This window comes from Helicoverpa zea, chromosome 24 (genome assembly GCF_022581195.2).
Source record: "Helicoverpa zea isolate HzStark_Cry1AcR chromosome 24, ilHelZeax1.1, whole genome shotgun sequence".
Lineage (NCBI taxonomy): Eukaryota > Metazoa > Arthropoda > Insecta > Lepidoptera > Noctuidae > Helicoverpa > Helicoverpa zea.
Genome location: NC_061475.1, coordinates 7,598,936 through 7,626,180, shown reverse-complemented (window position 1 = coordinate 7,626,180; position 27,245 = coordinate 7,598,936). Strand labels below are relative to the sequence as shown.

Genomic DNA, 27,245 nt, shown 5'->3' with positions numbered 1-27,245 from the left:
TTTTCAGTTTAAACATTACATAGAAGGAATATAGCTTAGGTTCAGTTTGTCGGCAATAGGCATTTCGAGACATATTTTGTCAAAAAGGGGATTTTTTACTCTCATCACATCACGATGTGATAGCATGAAAAGTACTTTCATCACAGTCGTCATAGAATCGTCATACAATAATAATATGCGGTTTTAGTGATGGGACGAAACAAGCAAAGTTTTCCCTATATCCAAGTTTAGTATATATATATTCCTCGACAAACGGACGACCGGATCATTATTTGAGGATAACCAGAAAGAGTATAACGTTATGAACAGAATATTTTTTGTGAATTATTAATTTATTTTGGTGCGATTTTAACAACATCTATGTATCAATTAGTTTTGTTGTGGTTGTTATCATGTGCCGAAGGCGTTTGGACTTTTAAGCTGATGAAAGGTAAATTATTTTTTAATTTCCATTTCTATTTTTTTTAATTACAATAGAAAGTAAAATTATTTCTAACAAAAATTTAAATAGAATTGCTTTGAAGATTATAAAATGATGCCAAAACAAAAATAACGAAAAAACTTATTTTAAGTTTTGTCCCTCAATTATTTTTATTTATTTAATGTTTCAAGAAATTATTTCATATCAATTAACAAATTAGAAATGACGTTTACATTAGTCAATATTGACGCACTTTATAATCAAACCTAATTGCAGTTTTTGAATAAAGTTTGGGTATAATTTCTAATATGGCTACCACAAACAATAGAATTACTCATCGAAGCTTTCACTTAATTAAATTTTTATTTGTTTTGTTCCCAGGACCAACTTGCGGCACCGAAGCAAGTTCTAACCTGATTCATCACAATCCCTGGTTGACGTATATAGAATATTGGAGGGGGAACACCAGGAATGATATCAGATGTGCTGCTTCCCTCATCAACAGTAGACATCTCCTCACGGCAGCTCATTGCATCAAAACTCCTAAGTTTACCAGGTAATTATCATCTGCCTAGCCTTTTCCCAACTATGTTGGGGTCGGCTTCCAGTCTAACTGGGTGCTGAGTACCAGGGTTTTACAAAGAGCGACTGCCCTATCTGACCTTCTCAACCCAGTTACCCGGGCAACCAGATACACCGTGATAAAACCAAAAAGGAAATTACAATTATAAAAAAAAAAATTGCTACCCCCTGACAAGACAAACCAAGAAATTACAATTGGTATTAAAAAAAAGTTGGTGGTGAAAAAATTGTGAAACGTTTTTTTTAGATTTAAGAAACGTTATTTTTCATCTGGTCATTTAGTTTTTGAGTTTTAAAATAAAACCAGTCAGGCATAAACAGGTATGAACAGGCATGGGAATATCCAAAAGGAAAATGTAGATAGCTCAAAATTACTTGAATTACCCTCAAATTGATAACATGAGGTAATACGGTAGACAGCTTACGGGATTTCAAATATTTCCTACCATTCCTACTATTTTGCGATACGATTTTTCATTGTTTACCTTTTTAACCTTGATTGAGTTATCAAGAAATAAGTGAAACTTAAGAAATGGAAACTTAGTAAACAAATATTTTAAGATGTCCTTTAGGCATTTTAATTGCATAATAATTGTCATAAACTTAGGTTCCGGGTTAACAACTTGTATTTCTAAGATCGTCAATCTGAAACGTCAGAATCGTAACGATTGTAATAAAATTACATCAGTAGGAATTCCCTGTTTTGTATTTATAGCAATATTACGTATTTGCGGTCAACTCTTATACAATATCTCTGTACTAATTATAACAGGATAGGTTTCGGAAATTCCTTGGCACTCAAATGACGGTGCGTTGAGAGAAAAAAAATATAATTAAAATTTTACATCATAATGGGATTTTACACACCTGATTTTATTTGTTACCAGGTAAAATATTTAATTTTATATGTAATTTATTTTATATTATTTTTCTCTTTAGGTTAGTAGCACGACTTGGTGAATACGATTTGACCAGCCAAGGAGATTGTGTCAATGGAGTCTGTGCTGACCCTATCGTCAGATTAGAAGTAGAAGACGCCATTGTTCATCCAGGATATGATGGGAAAAACCATGATCTTGCTGTTTTGAAGCTGGCGGAAGACGCCCCCTATACAGGTAAATAGACGTCCATAACCAAAAAAATTGAAAAATATCAGGTCCTAAAATTAGAAAAATGTCTGGTCCTAAAATTTGAAAAACGTCTGGTCATAAAATTAGAAAAATGTCTGGTCATAAAATTAGGAAAATGTCCGGTCCTAAAGCAAAGTATCTGGTCCTTCGAGTCTTACCAAACTCCTTACCAGACGCAGATTGTCTCATGTTATTTTTTTCTTTACAGACTTCATCCGCCCAATCTGTCTCCCATCCGGAGATCTCCCACCCAACACGGTCTTCGCAGCTACAGGTTGGGGAGAAATACCCCAAAAAGGATACTACAGTACCGTCAAGAAAATCATACCCTTACCTTTGTGGACACGAGAAAAATGCGAGGCTACTTACGGAGCTAGGAAAGTCCCGATTAATACTATCTGCGCTGGTGGTGAAGAAGGCATTGATACTTGCAGAGGAGATTCCGGGGGTCCCTTAGTCTGGGTCAAAAATAACGCCGAGTTGTGGGGAGTGACCAGTGCAGGGAATAGTCATTGTGGGACTAAAAACTCGCCAGGTTTATACACGAATGTAGCTGATCATTTAGAATGGGTTAAAGATGTTATTTCAGGGAATTATAAGTATACTCCTAGAGTAGACTTTGATGTATTATAAGTAAAAAAAGTCTGAAAAAAAGGAAAAAATAGATTTATAAAAAAAATACAAAAATGTAAAAAAGCTTTAAAATAATAAGAAAAAAGTGATAAAAAGTGCCATTAACATAAAAAAATATATTATTTTTAAGTTTTTAAGAGTTAAGGATAAGAATTGCTTTTCTGACAGTTTTGTGTATGTCTTAGAAAGAAAGAAAAAACTGTCTGTTCTTAAGTAACCACCGTTGTGACAAGCTACTAGCCAAATATTGTATTTTGTAAAAGCAAATCTAAATATCATGTTCCTATTTTTTTGTTGTACTAACCGATTATTTTGTATTTGTGCCAAATACATCTTTGTAGTTCCTATAATGTACGTAGATTTAAGTTATTTATTGAATAAATTATTATTAAAAATATTACAGTATTTTATTTTGATTTATTTTCCTAAAACAGAATTTATTCATACCTACGCATGTCGTACATCTAGATCTAAAGAGGCTTAAATATTGTTTTTTTTTATTATCAAATCAAATACTTTTATTTTCAGGCTGCATTGACCCATAGATAAATACCTAAAAGACTAACAACATACATATTTTATTATACAAAATTGTTAGTATTTAAAATTAATTATGCATACCATCAAATTCCTTACACGAATAAACATCGACCTAGTTGATCAGGTTTTAAAAATATGTCCTAGCCGCGTACAAAAATCATTTTTCTACAGAACACTTCTACCATACACTGGGGTTAAAGAATCATTTTTTCGTCTTTTCTGAAAAGGTGATTTTTTGAGTTAACCCTCTTTAGGTGTACGATATATGCGAAAATAATTAGTACAAGTGTAGCAGTTTCTTAAGATTTTATGAAAATTATTTCCTAAGGAGTCCTTAAATTACAGAAAAATAGTGGGATATTTATTAAAAAAAACACGAGTATATTTATCTAACATTTATTCGTTTCATATCTAGATCAAAATTGTATAGAAACGGAACAACATTTTGTTTTAAAATGAATATTATAATCAGTCTTTTTGTAGATATATTTTTTAGCAGTTAACGCTACAATTATATAAAATTCGACTAAAAGTAGAGGCTGTTCGCTTAGCAAGTGACTAACAATGCAATTTTTTATGATCTTAGGACCAAAAGACCGGATCTTTAGGACCAATTTTTTCAAAGATGATCATCACGTTCCACTATCTATATCAGAATTTGAAAAACTCGAGTATAAGAAATTGATTTTTTTATAACATGTCCTAAATTTATCAATGTATAAAGGTATCTTGTTGCCTCATAAAATGATAAATTTAGGACACGAATGATCGTATCATAATCATCATCATCCTGCCCTTATCACAATTTTATCTGTCTCCCAGCATGTTTTCTTCTTCTTTACCTAGTCTTCTATCTGCCATCATCTCACAATTCACATTCTTTATTAATTTTTATACAGGAACAAAAAAATACCCTATTTCAAGTGAACGGTTTGCAATATAATCAAAACATAAAACACGATCCCCGCTGACAGCCATGCGGATGAGTTTTTTGATACATAGGTATGTAGTTTTTATTTTATTTTATTTTTTTGTAAATATATAGATAGGTATTATATGTGTTTTTTTACTAGAATAGTTTTTAATTTTCATTATTAAAATAATTAAATGTAATACTTTTTAAAAGGTAAATAAAAAAAAATAAAAAAAATGAATAAAAAACTTATATAGGTACTTCATAATAATAATTCGATAGGTACAGGAAGGTATTTATGTCGTCATAATATTGTGAAATAAAATTATTAATAATATGTAGTACTTATTTGTAAAACAATTGAAGGAAACATTATTTAAATTGATAAGGTACCTTATAAAATAATAATACAAGATGACGAAATTCAAAATAAAAAATTACATTTTTTTTCGGTTTTCATCTATAAATGAATAAAAAAAATATGGGCTGAATTTTTACCCATCAGTTAACTTTTATCTAGGAGGAATAAAATATGGCGGTTCGACATGTTTTTTATACAAAAAACTTTCAAAACGTTAAACTTATTTTTTGGATAAAACTTGCATGGTGATTAAAAAACTCGCCCTATATTAAATTTTGTCAAAACTTTAAAAGTTAAATATTTGTGTAACATTTAATTTAGCCATAGGAAAAATATATACCAAAAGCCTCTAATTAGAAAACTATATTAGTAACAATATAATACATATTCCTTTACACACCATATTTTTCGCATTTCTTGCAAACATGACGATTTTAACCGCATAATGTAAATACGTCACTTGTCATTAAAGGTGCGTTTTCAATGCTAGCTGCCGACTGCATGAAATCGGCCGATAAACGGTTTCATGTAAATACATACAAACCAGTAGTGCAGCTGCGTCCGATTTCATGCAGTCGCAGCATGTGCGGTCGGCAGTTCAAAACGTACCTTAATACATTTAAATTGTAGTCACTTCTTAAGCGAAAATTCGTAAATATTAAAATACATGACTAGATACAGTTTTTTATTGATACTATAGACATTATTTACAGAGTTTCGAACTTGGATATTTTTAAAAGCGATAGATTTTAGCCTTTTTGTTTTTTTAAGATATTTGTATCATCATTTATTTGTTTGTCCTGTACTTTTACTAAGAAAAAAAAGCCTTAATATTTTATATTGTTCTAGCTCATTTTTAAGTATCATAATCGCTCTTATACAAAATCCAAGTCCTTATTGGCACATTATCGCACAGATTTCATTTTTCCAAGCATTTAGGTCGATATTAAACTCTAAAGCTTAAGTGTAAGTGTGTAGTTATGTGCAAAAATCCAGACAAAATCTACCAGACACTTTCTACAAAATCCAGTCATTATTTACAATATCCAAAGTTTGTAAGGAAAATGGCTCGTTGTCAACTATGTATTCGTTTTAAGCTAAACTAAACTAGAAGCTATTTTATCGATATTGGCTGGCGAATGAAGATAAAAAACAATTGTGTCTGGTAGATTTTGTCTGGTTAATATTTCCATTTTAACATTCAATTTAGACGATTTATTGGGCCATGAATGAAGGAATTCTGCTTAAAAACTTTTCCTTATGTACTGTCAATTTTAGAAACTTGATAATAGGTAACAGTTATTATTTCAAAAATCCATGATTTGTATCGTAAAATTGTAACATTATTAGGGAACTATCATTATGTCTTTTGAAATAAAAAAATAATAATTATGATAGCAATTTAGGTTTAATTAATAAGACTGTAGATTGATTCACTTTTCTTATGTAGTAGATAAAAACTTCAAATGTGATTTTTTAAACTCAATACATATTTTCACTTTTTTTTTGGCACATCTTATGTTTTTGTAATGGTGGGTAAAATTCAAATAACATTTGCATTTAGGTAACTTAAATTAAATATTTAAAAACATTAACTTTGTTAAATTGAATTTAACAAATAATATACGTTATATTGGGATAATATATATTGGGAAATTCAACAGGTATTCCGTAACCGCAAAATTACAAATAAAATTATTTTTGGTTATACATTTTTTTTTTGGAATTTTGAGTGAAAGAATTTCAATGTAAGGATATACATTATGACTAGCCGTTTTGTTGCAGTTTCACCCGCGATCCTTTGGAACTACTACCCGTAAAATATGTTACTCGGGAAGAGTGTAGCTTTCCAACAGTGAAAAGATTTTTCAAATCGGTTCAGTAGTTTCGGAGCTACCAGGGTACAAACAAACAAACAAAAAAATGTTTCCTCTGTATTATATGAGTATAGATAATTGTTGTAAAAGGGTTTTTAGTAGTCAAATCCAATTCATACATTTGCTACGTACCTACATAACACTATGTAGTGTGATTCACTCACAGCGGTTGAAATAGGTATATAGGTAACACGTTGTATGGGCGTAGTTACTAATTCATAAAGAAAATCCCGTGCCCCGCCGGCGTATCCATACTGATCTGTCATTTTAGGTTTCGGTAATTTTCTGTAAATTGCATATCGGAAATTAAAGGATTGATTTTTGTACCATGGAGAACAAAATGACTAGCGGAGATGTCATAACGCAAAATCTTCTAAAAAAGTAGCGCGCCAAAATGCGGGTGTTCGGGGGACGAGGAACGTTACTAGCTCCGCCCTTACACGCCTTCACGTTATTTATAGATCAATGGTACAACTGGGTTGAAGTGCATTGAGATAAATATACAGCCGAATTGTAATAACCTTCTTTTTAGTACGTCAGTAAAAAAATCCAACATAAAAATATTGTTATTGTAACCGTTTTACAACATCATAGGAAATGATCAAAAATGTATTGAAAAAAAAAAACAAAATAATAACATAGGCACTTGCTAATTTGGCATAAACGGACAACAATAGTATCCTGCTAATGAAAGAGTCGATTTTATTAATCAGTGTGACGCAACAGATACGTCAATTGTCATTCTATTGGTTTTAGATAAAAAACAAAATGATTACCTCGTTTCTTTTTTTTAACTGCTCAAAGTAAATATTTAAGGTTGGATTTAAAAACTGATCTATAATACCTAATTACCATGATAGCTTGACTTTTTACTTTGAAATATTTTTTAATAAACAAAATATTCTAAGGACTGATTCTTCAGGTATAAGTTAACTTCTATGTAAGGAATAAATATAACGACATATTAGCGATGCAAAGATTCTAACTAGCGCCTCTAGTGTCAAACTTGTGAAGCTGTCTAAGAATGACACTTTGACAGAAATGCATACAATTTGTATCAAAATACCTACTTGTGTCAAAAATTAAAAAGAAAAATGTGTCAATTTTTATCGTGACACAAATTGTATAGAAAAGGCTGTCAGTGTCGTTCTTAGACAGCTTCTAAATGTCGCCACTAGAGGCGTGCGCGTAATCTTTGCATCGCCGATTGTCAATCCAAAAGCTGTCAAAACATCAAACATGTTCTTCAAATAAAAGTTATCTGGTTATTGAAAATGCCTAAGTTTTATAAATAATTGCTGTGGGATTGTTCGAAAGAGGCCGCTGTCCTAATACATAAAGTGTAGTTGAGTATATATATGAATTACTGGAAGTGGCATTTGACAAACAATGAAACTGATAATGGCGAAAGTAGGTACCTACTATTCATGCATACTCTATTCACGTCATCAGAGATATAGGATACAAAACATGTTTGTATTAAAAACAATATATTTCGACCATTAAAACTACAATACTCTAAGAGTGACCGCATATTACAAACTTTCAGTCGGCCGATAGTATGTTTGAGCTCATAAATCAGTATGAAGATGAATGGTAGTACGCACATTACAACGATCAGGTATTTAGCCGGTATCAGACCGATTGAAAACTAAATCAAAATCGGGCCCCTGGTAGTTTTCAATTGTTTATTTTCGCACACACAACTCAGCCAGTACGAATATAGCGTTGCCAAGCGAGAAATCCGAAAGGTGTGAAACCACAGTTGCACTGAAGTGGTTGACGGTAAGAATCAGGTGATTTGGTTAAAGGTATTTACAATATCAAAATGCGTTCACGTACTCGTACTCGTGTAGATGCATGGTCTTGTGGCACGTTTGCAAAAATCGCACGATTCGTTGGTTACCTCATAACTTAAATATTTATACTTAACTCATATAGTATTGAGTGCAAACGTAGTAAAGTACCTACATATTATAGTTAATAGGTAGGTAGAATAAATAAGAGAAAATAGTACCTTCGAAGTCTTATTTACCCACCCAATTTACCCAGAAAGTAAAGAAGCCTTTTTCGTGTGTCTGTTTTTGGCACTGTAGCTCCTAAACGAATCAACCGATTTGAATGCGGATTTTCTTATATAGAAGCTGATGTACCGGCGATGATCCTGAAACATATGTCATCAAAATCGGCTCAGCCGTTTTAAAGGTGACTTAATAAAATATCTAAAAAGATGAATACTGAAGCGATACCCAGATGTAAAAATATAGCCCTTTATAATTATTTAAGACTATTGTCACTATGTTTTTTGGCAGTGTTCATGAGTTGCTTTTTTCTATTGTTGTGGAGTAATAACCTTTTTTGAATCCTTGGAATCTGGTCCTTTGAGACGAGTTTTCTGTTAAAAAGAAAGTTCTTCCTTATTTAGTTACCTATGGTGAGGGGTTCTGCAGACTTCTGAAAAAATTAAAAAAATCGTTTGTTTCATTCGATTACATTATCTAAGGTTTATTTTCAAGGTATTTTCTAAATATAGATTTTTGTAGATATCAAACAACTTACTTCTTGGAACACTTTTTAGAGTAGACTTTGATATGCTATCGCTGTCCTCTGATTCTGAACACACTTGGAAACTGGTTTCTGAAATATGAAAATAACCACAAAAATATATCAATTTGGTCATGTCTTTTCACATTAAACCTTTGAACTGAATTTATTCTGAATATATTTTTATTCTTTTTTTTTACAGCGGGAGGGGTCAATTATTGAAAAATCAATGCCAATAAATTAGCAAAACATATGTAACTGTTAGGTATTACTAGGGATGTAGGTATTCACCTGTATCATATCTATGTTTAGTATGCCGACTCGGCAGGTCTTGGTTCTCAACGTGACCAAACGTCCTGAAGCCCACTGCAAACTGCGCATATGGACTTATCTCGTACAACTCTGTAAACAATAAAAAATAACAATATAAGGTTTTTTTAGTGTGTATATTATGTCTAGCAACACTTTAGTATTGCCGCGTTGGTATTTTAGTCTAAGTTTAGGCTGTGCACGGGGACATGGGTTCTATTAGCCTTGTGGGGCAGCCCGGAGCCCGGTAGTTGGTTAATGATACACCCGCGTATCGGAGAGCATGTAAATGGGTCGGTCCTGCGCCTGATCTCTCTGCAGTCGTGTCGGATTGTCGTCCCATCGGGCTATGAGAGTGAAGGAAAAGTGAGCGCACTTGTGTCTGCGCAAATGCTTGTGCACTGTGTCCTGCGCAGCTGACTAGCCTTCTTAGAGAGAACTGCTCGTTTGTTGCCCGTGGTACTACCAATAGTACTGCCAGTACTATTGGTAGTACCACGTTGCCCGTGGTACTACCAGACCGCTTGGTAGTACTACGGGAAGAAAAAATTGCCCGTGGTACTACTGTCAATATTTTAGGTTTTTTTCAACCCTTTTGTTGTCACAGTTGATATTGTCATCCTAGAAAGAGAATTGAAATATATATTTTTTTAATGTGGATATATTTTGTTACTATTTCGTAAATAGATCTGGTAGTTGTGAAATTTTTCATTGCTCAAAATCGACAAGAGTCAAAAACACTTAGTTTTTTTTACACACAAATAAGAATTGAATACCTTGATCTCGTGGGATCTATTTGATGTATTTTATGCTATCCTTGTACTTGGTTAGCATTTCCGTCGGGAAATTAGAATACTCAGGTAAGTTTGCTGTCCTGGTACACGGGGAGAGTAGTTGCATCGAAATGCTGAGATTGGTAGGTTCACTTTTTAACTCCGGTGATTGATGAAAATAAGAAAAAAATATGGCTTTTATAATTAGGGCTTTTATATTTATCTAAAATATTTTACATGAATATGAAAGCAGCACTAGCCAACATTTGATACATGTTGTCGTTGCGAGCACTGCGGATCCGGCAGCTCGTAGCTAGATACGTGAAGGTCCGTGGACGAGCCGTACCCACTTGTAGGTTGATACCGTATCTGGTACGTTACGTGCTACACTGCTAAGTGAGTACCCAGCTTTAGCAAGCTACACTCTCTACGCTGAAAGCAAAGTACGTTTTATCCGGGTACGGAAAGACGTTTCCCCGGACGAGGTGATTAGTCAAAAACTAATTAACAGAATACGGCTGAACCAAAAAAGTAAAGTACTAGGTCAGCATAACTTACATGATCATATCAATACTCAATGCGGTCGATAATTTTAATGAATAACACTACTCGTACCTACCTAATATTTTAAATAAAACGAAAAACGTAAGTAGATATTCAATTCTAATTTGTGAAAAAAAATCTAAGTGTTTTTGACTCTTGTCGATTTTGAGCAATGAAAAATTTCACAATTACCAGATCTATTTACGAAATAGTACCAAAATATATCCACATTAAAAAAATATATATTTCAATTCTCCATCAATTCTCTTTCTAGGACACTTCTAGGATGACAATATCAACTGTGACAACTAAAGGGTTGAAAAAAAACAAAAATATTGACAGTAGTACCACGGGTAGTTTTTTCTTGCCCGTGGTACTACCAGACCGCTTGGTAGTACTACGGGAAGAAAAATTTACCCGTGGTACTACTGGTAGTACTATCCCAACAAACAAAAAATCCTCTCATAGTGGCTAAAAATGCCAAAAATAAATTTCTTATAAGAGCCGTATTAACGCTAATAAGGGTGCGTTTGGGCACAAATTACAAGAACAATAACCTCAAACCCCCCTTATATTTGCTTTATTGTCAGCTTATTTTTCTTATATATACTTTATTATAGCAAGCGATAAGGGAGTCAAACTAATAAAAGCTAAAGGATTTGCTCTTAAAAAGCCAACCAACCTTATACATGTTTTATAATGGCGAGCAACAAGGGGGTAAAACTTATAGCAGCAAGACAAATTCTATTTTAAAGCTATTCGCCTTAAAATCAGTGTTTGGATTCTGCAACAAGTGTTTTGTTGAGTGATTTTTCACAGTTTGGCAGCGTCAACGAATATTTTAAAGAAAACAAGAACCATGATTAATTTCATTTATTTTTCTTAGTGTACCTGAATCCGAGAGTATATTGTGCTTGTTTATTGAGAAAACTTTGTGGGAATTCAAACGTATGATAAAATGTGGTACAAAAAGTGTAATTATATCAACGCGCCCTTGAATTTGAGTAGTTTTGACGTAAAAATGGGAATAATTATTACGGCATGTTTTTTATAACGCTTTTACAAGGGTAATATGATTCTCACAACGTCTATTAGAAGTCTATAAGGTTATAAGCTCTGTAATGGCAACATTTATTCCATCTGCTATCGCCATTTTATCTACCGTTAGGGTTCCTTTCATCATTCCGTAGCTGTATTAATATTAGCTATATTACATTTTAGGTATTATCACAAATTGTTCACAATGGTCGTATTTACGGAGATTTCACTGTTCAAAACAAGAGATGGCCATGGAATTTGACACATTTTATCGTACGAAGAAAATGTTTTCATTGCAAATATCAGACTTTGTCAAACATACCTTCACACTAAACTTTGTGATTGGTCGTGAAAAAATAGAAGTTTTGCTACTATTCACCTTCTTGTTTTGTCAAAATTGTAAAGAGTATTTGATTTATGATCTTTATTGAAGATGAATGTGAAAATTGTAATCCATAATTTTATTACACATTTCTCAGTAGTAATAAAAAATTTCAATACCAAGCAATGGAAAATAATTATTACTAGGTAAATGTAAATAAATAGATATTTTAATAAATAGATTAATAAATAGATTGTAATATTTTTAATAGATCACTCAAAGCCATTGTGAAATATTATTTTTTACTGCCCAGTTTTTGACATCACCACCGATATCCATCGTATTCAACTCAAATTTAGTTGAAAATGTATGTCTTCTTCACTACCACTACCGTTATATTCTTCTTGATTGGTTTCCTGTACTTCATTGTCATCTTCCATATAATCATTGACGGAACCCTCAAGTGATTTGTTGGCATCGGGTTGTCATTTTGTAGTATTATTCTCGAAGCAGTAGAAGTGGTATAAGAATATTTTAATATGACCATCTAGAGAATAAGACCTTTTTAATGACTATGTAAGAGATTATGGATTGCGTTCATTCTTGTAAAGACCATATAAAATGCAGAATATTGTTTGTTGGGTAGACATCTTATGAAATTCTCCTATGAGTTTAAAAGTATCATAGTTAGCTTATGCATTACTATTATAAGAACAGTTAGCCAAATGAAAAGCTTTTATAAGGTTTTGAATATTATAAGGCTTAAAAGCATTGTAAATGCGCTTATGAGAATAACACATTTTCAATCCTTATTATAATCATGTAATTTGGACTTGTTATGGTTAACCCAACCAAATTATAAGAGTAAAGGTAATATTAGCCAAATCTTCTTATATTGTGCCATAATAAGGAACATTGACATAATGAAAGCGATTTTAAAGCAACTATAAGAAATTAGACCTTAAACATATAATTTTATAAGAGTAGTTTGTTTGTTGGGATTGGTAGTACCACGGGCAACAAACGGAACTGCTTCCATAATCGAAAACTGACCTGGATAATATTATTATTATGTAAAAATATTCCCTTACCTACATATTATGATAGAGTAATAAGAATTGAATAATAATTAATCATTACAAAGGTATGTTATAATTATCATCACCATGGTAACAAGACCTGCCTACATATCGCTATACCTACAATTCCTTGAAATCTGTTTAATAAGGTATTATATATAGATGATTTATTTCTGGATCATAAAAATACGTCACTAAAAACCTATTAATTGATTGTTTTATCTTTAATTAGTTTTCCTTAACGACAATAAATTAATGTTCAACTCTTTAATAAGTAGGTAATGTTTAATTGGTGTTTATCTCTTTTTCCTTTAAAACAATTAAGAGGTATAATCTGCAGGCTATTTTGAGATATTTTATACGTAGCAACTTTGGTCATGCGGTAAAAAAAGTTTCCTTCAAATATCGAATGTATGGATTGCCTTTTACGTACACTTTACATTGGCAATGTAAGTCATAGAATATGACTACAAACTATCAATTAGTTATCTGAAAATTAATGCTATTTAATATATCAGATTTTTATCTTGCTACTTATAATATCTGCCAGATCAGGTATCCGAAACCAGTGAAACCAAAAGTTAAAGTCATCGTTTATTTGTCAGATACGTTCCTGATAGTCTATCAGGGACTTTATCAGTAACCGGTAAAACTGGCCTTAGAAATCTGAAATTAGGGGCTTTTTAAGGTCATTTAAATTGAGGCTACTGCAGCCCAGATTTTCTTAAAAGCTGCATGGTCAAGCAGTTGCCTAGCAACAAAACATTACCTGTAACATACGACCATACACATCCGGTTCTACGTCATCCATTATCAAAATTAATTAATTTAATAGTTGTTATAATTTATCCTTTATTAACTATACTCGTGTATAACTCGGTGGCGTCATATCGAGTCGTTTATTGAACCATTTATTTTACTAGGTAATTAACTAAGATTTCCTGAATAGGTTTTTGTTGGTACCTACTTATTTGATTAATATTGTTACAGCCTTTTTATCGTCCCACTGCTGGGCACAGGCCTCCTCTCACACGGAGAAGGATTGAGAATTATTATTGACTGATATGATTGACTTATTTGATTGTAGGTACTTAAAGTTTTGAGGTGGTGACACTAATTTTGATCTTAATCTACTCTAAACTATACTAATAAAATATAGAGGAAACATGTTGTTTGTTTGTACCATAAAGGCCCCGAAACCACTACAACAATTTGAAAACATTCTTTCACTGTTAAAAAGCTTCCAGAGTAAGATAGGATATATTTTGTTAGGGTATGAGAAGTTATTCCTCCGGGACAAGTTAGCTTCAACTAAATGTTTATACTATTCGACGTTTTTATATGAAAAAGCAACACACAAAGTTACTTCTTCATTTTATAATATTAGTTAATACCTAAGCAAAGTCGTGGTGGCCTAGTGGGTAAAGGACCAACCTCTCAAGTATGAGGGCGCGGGTTCGATCCCAGGTCAGGCAAGTACCAATGCAACTTTTCTAAGTTTGTATGTACTTTCTAAGTATATCTTAGACACCATGGACTGTGTTTCGGATGGCACGTTAAACTGTAGGTCCCGGCTGTCATTGAACATCCTTGGCAGTCGTTACGGGTAGTCAGAAGCCAGTAAGTCTGACATCAGTCTAACCAAGGGGTATCGGATTGCCCGGGTAACTGGGTTGAGGAGGTCAGATAGGCAGTCGCTTCTTGTAAAGCACTGGTACTTAGCTGAATCCGGTTAGACTGGAAGCCGACCCCAACATGATTGGGAAAAGGCTCGGAGGATGAGTTACTACCTAAGCATTGAATGATTTAACTAATACATCATACATGACGACATTAATTTAGTAGGAATTAACCGATGTAAGAAGGTGTGAACAATTAAGTGTGACGTCAAATACGGTCAAGTAAATTATAATAAATAATGTGTACTTAATTATTGGCGATTCATAGCTGTAGGTATACATCATGTTTAGTATTTTCCCAGCTATATTAGGATCGGCTTCCAGTCGAATCAACGCCGCTGAGTACCCTTGTTTTAGTTGGAGCGACTGCCTATCTGACCTCTTCGAACCAGCTAAAAGGGCCAGTACGTTTTTGATTAATGGCGAGATGCTTATTTTTGTGTGGTTTATTTATATAAAAGTTTTTTTTGTGTGAATTTTAAATTCGAAACTACTGAACCAGTCCATGGCTGATCCTCGCGTTATGCTCGTGAACGGGTGCTGCTTGTGGTGCCAGGTCGTCTTACTGACTATATATTAGTTTTTTTGTTTTTATTTGTAAACTCTTTTTATTTTACATATGTTCTGGCTGAGCGGTCTAATTTACTAATTTACTAGTTTACAAAAGAATAGCACATGTAGGTGGGCACTCCCTGATATTCTATTAAGTGTAAATATTTGGAGGCTATAATTTTCTGTTCATCAAACATATTCAATGCTTGAGTTAGTTAAGGTATGTAGGGTGAGTGCTAGCTAGCATGTGGTGTATAAATTATTTTTACTGTATTGTCCTCTTTTGTAATATACAAATTAAATTGTATACAAATGTACATATCAAACAATGTTTAAGGTTCTTCTAACCGAACAGACAGACATGTGTTGCTGGGGAGTTTGTTGCGCCACTTCTTCTTCCCAGCAAAAACACATAGGAAGTGGTGAAGGGTGGGCGTTTTGGGGGCTGTCTTTTGTAAATTTATTTTTTTTGACGTTCGAAAAGTGCTGTTTTGCAGCCAAGTTTGAATAAATGACTTTTGATTTTGATTTTGATTTTATATTTTATCCAGGTATACTAAGAAGTCCTCACGGGACACGGGTAAAATCTCGGAAAACATTTTGTGTGCCACATTGTCTGTATGCAGGTAGGTATTTTCTTCTTTAATTTTCATATACCTATGTATACCCATCATATAAAAAAAGTCGTGTTAGTTACACGTTTTGTAACTCACGGATGGCTGACCCGATTAAGCTGAAAAATTAAAGAGGAGGCAGCTAATACCCGGGAGAAGGACATAGGATAGTTTTGTCACCATCCGGGACGCGGGAGATACCGCAAGGAGAAGCTAGTTTGTCATAAATTAATGGTTAAAATAAGGTATCGAAGCTTACCATGTTTACTATTATTCCTCATATGTATGGGTGCACTGTAGATTCTATTCTGCGCATTCATAGCACTTTCTTTAACGTTGGCTAAGTTTGTATGTGAAGTGTTAGCCGTTAAGTTGCCACTCTCGGATTTGTTGTCTATTGTTATTGAGTCCCTGTATTCTGTTAGGTTGCCGGCCCTGGAAGAAAAGTGAAGATTAATTTTGGACACATAATACAGTTTAATAAGTTAGAAGTCGTGGTGGCCTAGTGGGTAAAGGATCAACCTCTCAAGTATGAGGGCGCGGGTTCGATCCCAGGTCAGGCAAGTACCAATGCAACTTTTCTAAGTTTGTATGTACTTTCTAAGTATATCTTAGACACCATTGACTGTGTTTCGGATGGCACGTTAAACTCTAGGTCCCGGCTGTCATTGAACATCCTTGGCAGTCGTTACGGGTAGTCAGAAGCCAGTAAGTCTGACACCAGTCTAACCAAGGGGTATCAGGTTGCCTGGGTAACTGGGTTGAGGAGGTCAGATAGGCAGTCGCTTCTTGTAAAAGCACTGGTACTCAGCTGAATCCGGTCAGATTGGAAGCCGACCCCAACATGTTGGGAAAAAGGCTCGGAGGATGAGGAATACAGTTTAATAAGTTCGTCACTAAGTTTTATTTCTTTTAATACGTTTTTGGACATTTTTAATACATATTTACATTTTAATTTTAAGTCCATAATTAAATATATGTCTTTAATTGATATGGATGTAAAACGTTACGATTAAAAACGTTTTATTTTGGTTTATTTCTGACATCCAATCTCTATGGCGTAACAAGGACCAATACTTGTTTCATTAAAAAATAATGTTCCTTTTATACGCAGATTTTTTGTTTGAAGGTATAACTTTATTTAAATCAGAGCAGAAGTAAATATATTTCAAAGTTTTTGATTTATTGGTCATCAAAAAAAAACGTATCTGTGGAGATTTAAGGGGGAGGCCTATGTTCAGCAGTGGACGTCCTCTGGCTGAGATGATGATGATGAAAAAAAAAACGTCATATTTGAAGTACCTCTGTCTCTTGACGAGTATGTAAATACAACTGAGCAGGCAGATAGTGAGGAGGATTGAGCTGCAGATTATCACCAACATGTTCAAATCAAACAGCTCTGACGGCGGTCCCACTTCACCTGGAAATAAGGATATAAACATACCTAAGCATGATTTAGAATGAAAAAAAGAAGACGAAAATAAAATTATTTTTTATATGTTGTATTAGTCATGTTAGTATGTAGTAGGACAATACAAAACTTTCGTACAATAAAAAACTGTCTGGGTTTACTGAAAAAAAAAAAAATAATTAAAAGGTACAGTCTTCTAGCTAGAGCCTGACAAAAGGACATAGACTACCTTTTTATTCGGGCCTGTGAAGTAGTTCTTTCGTGTCGCGAGTAACAGCTATTTCTTTATTTTATTAAGAACTGTAGTTTATGTTTGATGTCAAAAAACGTACTCTAATCACTAAAAAAAGTCATCTCACTTACTCCCATCCTCATTCTTAGTGGCGTAACTGTAAGTGGTAGTAACACTGCCCGCCTCATTGGTGGCGGTGACTCGCAACTGGTACCACGTGCCGGGAGCGAGGTCTGATATCGCGAATGTTGGGATCTTCGACTGGTAGAGAGATGAGAGGCTCCAGGAAGAGAGGTCTGAGTATGGCTGGAAGAAGAACAGACAAATTTTTAGTATACTAGTGCTCGTTTAAGTAACAGACGCCAGGATCGTTCATCATAAGGTTAAGCAATCAATTAGCGTTGGTTCGTAATTGGATGATTATCTTTGTCATGACGAGCATTTTCGAGTTTTGGAAAGCACGTTAAGTTGGCGGGTCCCGACTGTCTTTTAAACGTCTTTTTCAGTCGGTTCACCAGTTTAACAAAGTGATAAGGGTCTTCCCGAGTAACTGGGTTGAGGAGGTCAGATAGGCAGTCGCTTCGTGTAAAATGGTATTCATCTACTTCAAGTCAGACTGGAAGCCAAACACAGCATAGTCCCAAAAACGCTGAACACATGTATACCAGCTTAAGTAGTGCTTCAATATTGACTTTTTAAATGGATTATCTTATTTAAGTATCTCAACACAGGTATCTTCTTTTATGGGTGTTGTTTCAGTCGTTATTTAATATTTTTTGTCTCTTGTCCAACGAAGCATAAAACCCTCACCATATTATTATGAGCCCTAATCCAAGCTCTAGCACCGAGCTGCTTGTATTCCACATCTAGCACCCTGAGCGCACAGCCGCCGTGCTCCCAGCCGGCGAGCTGCACGTAGATATGTGACGCGTTACTCCATAGCCACTCGTTTGTGGATGGTGGGATTGGTACTGGAAATCAAATGATAAAGATTTTAGAACAGTAGATCTAAATTAAGAAAACACCCCAGGGGTATGAGAGTGCATCAAACGACAAGCGCAGTAATCTCCGCCTGCATGAAAGATTTCAACTAATAAACTGAATATATGACTGAAAAAAATATTACAATTGCTTTTTTAGCTAGCAGCTCAGGCAACTGCAAAAAAAGATTTAATTATTTTTCGCACAATGTTTGCAATTTCGCGGGATGTATTTATTTTAAAGTTCACACGCTAATGTTGCCGTTTGCTGAATGGAGTAGACCGAAAAATAAATTTGTGTGCCTTTCAGTGCTGTGTAAGGCCGCACACTGGTGAATTCCAATCTCGTCTTTACATACATAATTAGTTCTACATAACGGCCCACAAAAGGAAATTTAGACCTTAGGTTAAAATGGAACTGCAAACAATAGCAGGCATAAAATTTACTTAAAAACATAAGTAACTCACCTCCCCCCAAAGTACTGACATCCAAATAAGCAGGCTGTGAGGTCCCAACCTTGTTAGTAGCAGTGATCCGCAGCGAATACTTCGTCCCACACTTGAGACCTGTTAGGACATGTTTCTGTACTCCTGATAAGTTGGGCAACTTGTTCGATGGCCATGCCTCTCTCCATGGACTGTTGGCTTCTTTCCAGGTTAGGCTGTAACCTGGAATGTTTATTTGTAAAGTTCAATTGTCGCCCTTGGTGGCAGTTCTCTAATTTGGAGACTCTGGGGTGCTTTGTTAGTTTCGTAAAACTCTATCCCTCATACCGAATATCAAAGAAATACACAAGTTTAATTAACTAAGAAAGATCGGTACTATTCTGAGGCTTTATCGAAGGCACCATAATTAATCACAGATACCAACAATACTTCAAACTTTTTGCCCATCGTTGATCCATTGTCGTTGAATATTTTCGAATTTTCATTCCATCTAAGTACAAGCTGACCCCAACATAGTTGGGATAAATGCTCGGAGGATGATGATTCTACATAAGTACAAGATATTCTATCTAAGAACACAATACACTTAAAAAAAAAAAACACAACGAAACCACTTACTAATCTTCTGACTCCCAGTCCTATTGACGGAATAATAAGGCTGTTCCCACTCCACCAGTATAGAGTCCTTGTAAGGCGTGGCTCGGAGTATCGGCGCTTCGGGCAGTGGTAGTACTATGACAGTGTACTCCACTGAGTCAGAACCGTACAGGTTCTTGGCTAGGCACGTGTAGTTGCCGCTTAGGGACTGGTCTATGTCTGTGGAAAGAAGAATAGTAAGTAAGGAGTGGTAAATGGTTGAAGTTGTGGAAGTAACTGAGGATTATGATTTAGACAATATTTTTGTATTCTGTGGCAACCATAACGACTATTTATTTATAGCAGTTGTGTTTGTGATGGCACGTTAAACTCTAGGTCCCGGCTGTCATTGAACATCCTTGGCAGTCGTTACGGGTAGTCAGAAGACAGTAAGTCTGACGCCAGTCGAACCAAGGGGTATCAGGTTGCTCGGGTAACTAGGTTGAGGAGGTCAGATAGGCAGTCACTCCTTGTTAACACTGGTACTCAGCTGCATCCTAATAGACTGGAAGCCGACCCCAACATAGTTGAGAAAAGGCTCGGGAAATGATACTGATACTCACTGTTAATTAGCAGACTATCATCATGGTTCCTCGTGAACCTCGGATGATGTGTAATGATGTTGTGCTTGTGGTACCACACGGTGCGAGGTGGTGGGGAGCCCACACATTGACACACGAGGAGTAGGGAACTGCCGACTCCAACTGATACTTACTGTTAATAAGCAGACTGTCATCATGGTTCCTCGTGAACCTCGGATGGTGTGTGATGATGTTGTGCTTGTGGTACCACACCGTACGCGGCGGCGGGGAGCCCACACATTGACACACGAGGAGTAGGGAACTGCCGACTCCTACTGATACTGTGCCGCCGAGGGAGGCGACTCCTGCTACCACTGGAATAAGAGACGATGAGATTAGAGAATTAAGGGAATATCGATTCAGCAACGATGAAGAAGAATGATTAGGAAGTGTTATTCACGGATTGTAAAGAATTCAAGGTCTTTATCTAGTTTTATAAAGTAGGTATTACAAAGCACCCCTCTGTGATCTATTAATTTCAATAAATAAGAATTGTGATAACCTAACTGTTAGACAATAGCTTTACATTATTATTTGATGTTAACAGTAAATTATATTAGGCGGGCTTTATGTAGCGAAAAAAATTACATACACTTTTTTTTAACTTCTAATACTGGGCATTTTATTTCTGTATTGATATACTGCACTGTAGAGGTACCTTTTTTAATAATTAGTGTTTTTATAAATGCCATAATCATATTCCAAAACTTACCTCTATGAGTAGGAGTATGAGAAACCCGTCTAGTAGCACCACCCTCCCCTGCAGCAGTGCTGGCCGTGACCCACGCCTCGTACGTCCTGCCGGCCGAAAGTTCCGTCACCTCCGCGGTGCTGCGTCCCGCCTCTATGCGGAGCGTCTGTGCCGGCCCGTTGCTGTGGTACGTATTAGAGGTTATTGAGGTTCCAAGTTTCCGAAGGCTCGATAAAATTACGGGTGGTTAGAAGCCAGAAAGTCGGACAATCAGTCTTACTAAGTTATATTGGGTTGCCCGGGTAACTGGGTTGAAGAGGTTACACAGGCAGTCGCTCCTTGTAAAACATAGGAAAAGGCTAGGCAAATTATGGTTGGTTAGAATGGAGGTTTTTGAGGGTTTTTCGTCCAGACTATTAGTCGGCGAAACGGCACTAAAATCTAGCGCACCAATAAAAAAGTCCTTACAATTCAACATTTTGTTCCGAAAATTAATGTATGCTGACCTGGACGTAGGTTTAACATAAACGGTGTAGTGTAGGAGTTCTCCATTCGGATGCAGTGGTTTCTTCCAACTGATGAGAAGTGATGATGATGACAGCACCAGGACTTTAATATCTGCTGGTGGACCAGGCACTGGAAAGGTTTTATCGACATTAAGTATTGTTCACATTAGAGAGTTATTATGACTACTTTATTTGAACACATTATTATTACTTTATTTGAATGATACGTTTCTATTTTTATTTTTTTCTATTAATTCTGAAACTGTTTTATATAATGATTGAGATATATAGAGTGTATATCCCTCTGGTTATAGAAATAATGAGAGGCAAGTGATTGTCATGGCAATCGTGTATATAAGAATGAAATACATACCACAAAAAGTGTATTAAATATAAATGTGGATGATGGTGTGCAGAGAGGAAGAAAGACCACAGAAAAGATTCTCTGAGAAGAAGGGAGTAGATGTTAAAATAACGACTGACAGAGAGGAATGCAAGCCGACATATTACGCGGACCAGAAATAAAAATTGGCAAAGGGCAGAAATAAAAAAATATGTTTAAAAAATACTCACCATCTTGCAAAGTAGCACAAACAATAGGATAGGAATAAGGCCCGGCCCCAAAGTTGGAGAATCCAGCAACTTTCACTGTATAGTTGGTGTATTTCAGCAGACTTTGTAAGTAGAGCTCCGTGTGTAAAGACGTCTGGTTCTGCCAGGCCGCTTCTGAAATTTTCTTTAAGTATAAGATAATTTATTTATGGATCTACTAGGTACTGTTCGATTTTTCATTACGTGGTTACAAAATTTGAGTGAATATAATAACTGTTCAAGTATTGAGCCCTAATTGTGGTTCGAAGGGGGCATAACTAAGTTTAACCGCATATTTTATGTCCGGTTACACCAATCTGTAGCCTGTTAAACCTAGATGAAGCCGCTCTTCGGGATAATGGACCATAGTTATACCAATATTTGTATGAATACACTTATCTTGGTTTTTCGTCCTACAATACCTATAATAGTTTTGTTTTAAGACCCAAATAATCTTATAGTATTATTCCAATTTCAACCATATCATCATACTAATGAGATTCAAAATGTCTTACCATCAGTAGCAAAAAGCACAGTATATCCTACTAGCGAGTTGCCTTGTCCAGGCATCCCTATTGGTTGCCAGCCGATTCTGAGTGATTTAGATGATACTGCCGTACATTCTACTGAAGATGATGCTCAACTCTATGGCCATACAAATAAGATTCATAATGGCTTACCATCAGTAGCAAAAAGCACAGTATATCCTACAAGTGAGTTGCCTTGTCCAGGCATCCCTATTGGTTGCCAGCCGATCCTCAGTGATGTCGATGACACTGCTGTACATTCTACTGATGATGGAGCTTGTTCGGGAGCTGAAAGATAGAAACAGTTTATTTTAGTATCTTCTAGTGTTTTCTTATATTTATTAACCAGCTATTCCACGCGTTTCACTACTACTACGTGGGTACTAGTCCACACAATTGGAAAAAAGAAGTCCCGAGCCTTCTTTAAGAAAAGGATTATCTTACACTGAAAGAGAGAATTAATCCCGAGATTAGCATGTTCAAGCAAGCAAACAAACTATTAAGCTTTATGATATCAGGAGGTTTATTAATTGATTTCTTGGTAACTATCAGAAGTAAGTTATAAATATTTGATTTAAAGAATGTTCAGATCACTTTGCTTGACTATGCAATAACCTGCAATTGAAAGTAAACCTTATTGTCTGGTATATAATATAGAATTTGTCATACCTCCTTCCCTAGTGTCTTGGAATACGGGTAGCGAGAATGGGCCAGAACCGGCATTAGTGAAGGCTGACACTGATACGGCATACCTGGAATGTTGTTGATGAAAACTCCTATAATACAATGTTAAACAACATACAACAATAGATATGTATGTCTACATATCTAGCCTGATAGTAGAAGCTACACCAAGAATAACATTTTAGGCTGTCCGCCCTCGTCAGGCTTTTGTTGGGACTATAATCGAGCCGATTTTTTGAAGGACTGTCTGAATAGGATCTTCTGACAGACCATTTGTAGGACCAGTGTGTTGAACTATTGCTATCAGTGTGTTCTATTTATCTCCTACAAATAGCTTGTTTTCAAATAGCAACACTTCTTTTAAACAACATTGATCATATTCTACATTTAAAATGGTATGCTATATTTTAGAAGTTACCTGGTGTTCTTCATAAGTCCGCTCAACAATGTTTCTTGTTTGCCCGACAGTTGAGATACTTTGATGGTTCGTGTATCAGCTTCTTCTGAAACTAAATGATCTAAAGTGAATATTATGATTTTGCAATGCCTAGAAATATGGGACTTTGTAATCCTTTCATATTCCTTAGTCTTATGTCAGACGCAACAGAAGTAGCCCGTAGTCTGGAAGTTGGTGATTGATTCACCCGTGCGAGTACGTAAATGTCGGTCCTGCACCTGATCCCTCTCCGGTTGTGTCGGATTTTCGTTCAATCTTATGCTTATGCACTATATTATATCCTGCGCTGCTGGCTGACCTTTTATGTGATCAGCCGGTCTTATAAGTAAAGAAGAAAATAAAAACCAAACCTACCAGTGCCAACGCTCTGAGCGACGGCCTTCACGTGATACCCCACTATGACTCCGTTGTGCGCGTCCTGTAGTGGCGCAGACCAGGACACGTACAACTCGCCGGGGTTCTCTGTCTGTTCCACTTGCACGTTTACGGGGGCTGATGATGGAGCTGGAATAGATTTTATAGGGTTTTTTAGTATTTATACCCTGGGTCCTCTTTGGATGAGAGTGGCGGAGGATAGAAAACAGTGGAAGGAGTTGGAGGAGGCCTATGTCGAAAGGCACACCGAGCGAAGAGACATACTGTAAATGTTATGAGTGTTGCATGAATAGTTTTAAGTAGAAAGTATTGTATCTTAGTTCGGAATAAAGGGCTTATTATTATTATGTTTTAACTGGTTTTTGAAGAATATTTGTAGCAAATGAATGATATCACTTTACAATTCAGAATCGGTTTCCGATTGGTGTATGTAAATCATCGAGTTGGAACTAAACCTGTTCACTTTTATTTGGTAGACTTAAACTTCACCTGTAAGTTAAGATTCAGTTTCTCGAGTATTATTAAATACTTAGGTACATAAATGCATAATACCTCTATGTTTAATTTTCCTAGTGATTTTTGGTGCTACTAGCGGTAAATAATCCTGGATACACTAAGAAACTTGCCATAATCAAAGAAGAATCGTTTGAAAGTAAAGATAAGAAGTGACCTGTGATCAGACCAAGATTATCTGACCACCTTGTTGGTGGTAATCCTACCGTATATTTGAGTTGTTGGCCAAAGTAATGCCAAAACTATAGATGTCAACGAATGCCTACCTCATAAAATATACACAAAATAATATACCTTCTTCATGCGTAGTAAAATGTACGGGTGCCGTATATAATGACACGCCGACTTGGTTGCCCGTAGCAACTCGGACGGCGTATGGCGTGGCTGGTCGAAGATTCTGGAGTTCCACTGTTTGACGGATTTCTTGTTCTTTTCTGGAATATAAAGAAGAGTTATTTACTTAATCTAGTAGGGTATAAAATAAAATATTTTATCCTTATGTGTAGGGAAACGGGAGTCCAGCGGTATAAAACAGGTTCACAATAATATACTGATTTTTTTCAGGATTTTTTCCTCAGTGTCCATTTTAAAAGTAGGCAGATAATCTAATCGCTTCCTTCCTCATTGAGCTTAAAGTGAAACTGAGGCGCTTAATCTATCTGGTTCGTCTAATAATAGAGTACTATTATAAATAGATACTTACTACATATTTTTGATTTTAAAATGTGTACCAATACCTATCAACATGACTGTAATTTTTTTCTTAAATTAAATCAAATACGGATCACTAAACATACCTCGTAACATTCATAGTAGTAGCATGTTCCCAAACCGCATCGCTATAATGCAAATGCGAGTACTGCAGCGTATAATGTCGGGCGTGCGCTCTCAACGTGTCTCGCCATGACACTGCGGCGGTGCGCGACCGCACCGTTTCAACGCGCAAGTCTGATGGCGGAGTGGGGGGTTCTGGAAGCGCGTGATTGGTCGGTTAGTTGAAAAGAGGACAGTGTTCATTTTTTGAGTGAATTGAGTTGCGTTATCGGGATTTTCCGATCGGGAAAACCACACGATACCGACCGTACATAAGGGGTCTTCTACACAGTGCATGCGCAAGCGACCCGCGCGCACGCAACAGAGTACGCGGGTGGGTATCATTGGTACATGCTCGAGTCGCTAGATTCGTGAGTTTGAAATGCATGTAACCTGCGCATGTGCCTCAATATGAGCAAGCTACTTGCACCGTGTAGAGGCACACTAAAGAGTGGTGTCACGCAGAAAAACTGAGAGGCAAATCTGGCAATGTGAAATATCTGTATACTGTATACAAATCGAATCTAACCTAATTGTTTCAGGTATTCTACAGATACTAAACATGCTAAACATTTTCCCGTGTAACTGGATTGAGAAGGTCGGATAGGCAGTCGCTCCCTGCAAAACACTGGTACTCAGCTCCATCCTAATAGACTGGAAGCCGACCCCAACATAATTATGAAAAGGCTCGAGACATGACGCTTGTTAAAAAATTGCCATGTATGCCTTACCTAAAATAGTAAGATGTACTCCAAAACTGGCAGTTCCATATGGATTGGTGGCTCTGCACTGATATAGACCAGCATCAGCAGTTTCTGAGTACTGAAGGTTGATGGTGCTGACTACTCCAAGAGCTGTTTTGGTTTCTGATATTTTTGCCCTGGAAGACGCAATTGGACAAACAAAGTAATATGATGTTAAGTATATATTTATATGATTAAAATAATAGACTAAACTAACTAAATAGTTTGCAGTGCGAGGCTAAAATTAGGTTTTTGGTGATTTTGAAGATCCAAATACATCTTGGCCTAGACGGGAATTTAAGCTACTGTTGTAAAACGTAGTTACTAGGTTCTGATATGCAACAATATAATTAATGGTTTCAGCGATATATCAAGTCGTGGATTTGATTTTCACATTGCGTACTTTGCAGTTTTTCCATACTAACCTTTGATTAATAAAATCTAAATTATTTCCATCATGCGTCCAGGTAACCCTGATGGGCTCGTCACCCAGTGGGCGACATTCTAGCGTCACTGGGTGACCGAGTCGTGACGTCACGTTTGATGAAGAGGCTTCAAAGTGGACTGGTTCTGAAAAGTTTGTAAAATTTGAGTAAGTATATTAAATAAAGAAAATATGGATTTGATTTTTAACAACAAGGAAACCTCAATTTTATTTTTAACAACTGGCAAATCAGAGACGGAAAGACCCAGACAGTCAGACTCTATAAACGGTTTTTTGCGGCAAACATTTAACCATATGGCCTTTTATAGATTCAGCTGAATCGCTCAAAAACATATTTTTTTAAACACAAAAATGAGATAATGCCTCACAGAATCGATTGCCAGTAGACGAAATCGGTAATTACTAGGTATTTCTAAGTCAGCCTGCAATTTGATATACCTATGTAAGTCTGATTTGTAATTAGTCTCATCAATTTTATTAATTTTCTTTAAATAGATACTCACTATTAACACTCATCCAAACAGTCTTGCTCAACGGCTGTCCAACTCCATTCTCCACGTTACAGGAGTACAACCCTTCATCCGTGAGAGACACCTCCTCAATAATGAGGGTCCCGTTAGGCAAGCTAAGGATCCCACCACCGGCCAGCTCTAGGACTGGCTGCCAGGTGCCGAGGAGAGCTGGAATTAGGATTAAAAAGAAG

The 27,245-nt window shown here is 35.8% G+C and overlaps 2 protein-coding genes across 2 annotated transcripts in view; one reads left to right on the top strand and one right to left on the bottom strand.

Annotated features, from left to right (window-relative positions):
* Positions 1 to 423: 423 nt before the first annotated feature.
* Positions 424 to 2,999, top strand: LOC124642187 (serine protease 7-like). Its single transcript, XM_047180498.1, has 4 exons — positions 424 to 430; positions 803 to 977; positions 1,943 to 2,118; positions 2,342 to 2,999. Exons 1-4 carry the CDS (start codon positions 424 to 426, stop codon positions 2,764 to 2,766), a joined length of 783 nt encoding a protein of 260 aa, XP_047036454.1. The 3' UTR covers positions 2,767 to 2,999.
* Positions 3,000 to 8,872: 5,873 nt separating this feature from the next.
* Positions 8,873 to 27,245, bottom strand: part of LOC124642186 (Down syndrome cell adhesion molecule-like protein Dscam2) — a 116,109-nt gene continuing 97,736 nt past the window's right edge. Inside the window, exons 10-31 of the mRNA XM_047180497.1 lie at positions 27,046 to 27,222; positions 26,523 to 26,667; positions 26,086 to 26,234; positions 25,339 to 25,510; positions 24,836 to 24,975; positions 23,999 to 24,157; positions 23,615 to 23,699; positions 23,182 to 23,264; positions 22,666 to 22,800; positions 21,968 to 22,120; positions 21,395 to 21,524; positions 20,910 to 21,070; positions 20,332 to 20,511; positions 19,599 to 19,796; positions 19,002 to 19,202; positions 18,364 to 18,524; positions 17,685 to 17,859; positions 17,213 to 17,330; positions 16,170 to 16,345; positions 9,293 to 9,403; positions 9,017 to 9,094; positions 8,873 to 8,911 (exon numbers count right to left, since the gene is read on the bottom strand). Coding sequence (XP_047036453.1) covers positions 8,883 to 8,911; positions 9,017 to 9,094; positions 9,293 to 9,403; positions 16,170 to 16,345; positions 17,213 to 17,330; positions 17,685 to 17,859; positions 18,364 to 18,524; positions 19,002 to 19,202; positions 19,599 to 19,796; positions 20,332 to 20,511; positions 20,910 to 21,070; positions 21,395 to 21,524; positions 21,968 to 22,120; positions 22,666 to 22,800; positions 23,182 to 23,264; positions 23,615 to 23,699; positions 23,999 to 24,157; positions 24,836 to 24,975; positions 25,339 to 25,510; positions 26,086 to 26,234; positions 26,523 to 26,667; positions 27,046 to 27,222 — 3,116 coding nt within the window. The 3' untranslated portion in view covers positions 8,873 to 8,882. The remainder of the gene's footprint in view (positions 8,912 to 9,016; positions 9,095 to 9,292; positions 9,404 to 16,169; positions 16,346 to 17,212; positions 17,331 to 17,684; positions 17,860 to 18,363; positions 18,525 to 19,001; positions 19,203 to 19,598; positions 19,797 to 20,331; positions 20,512 to 20,909; positions 21,071 to 21,394; positions 21,525 to 21,967; positions 22,121 to 22,665; positions 22,801 to 23,181; positions 23,265 to 23,614; positions 23,700 to 23,998; positions 24,158 to 24,835; positions 24,976 to 25,338; positions 25,511 to 26,085; positions 26,235 to 26,522; positions 26,668 to 27,045; positions 27,223 to 27,245) is intronic.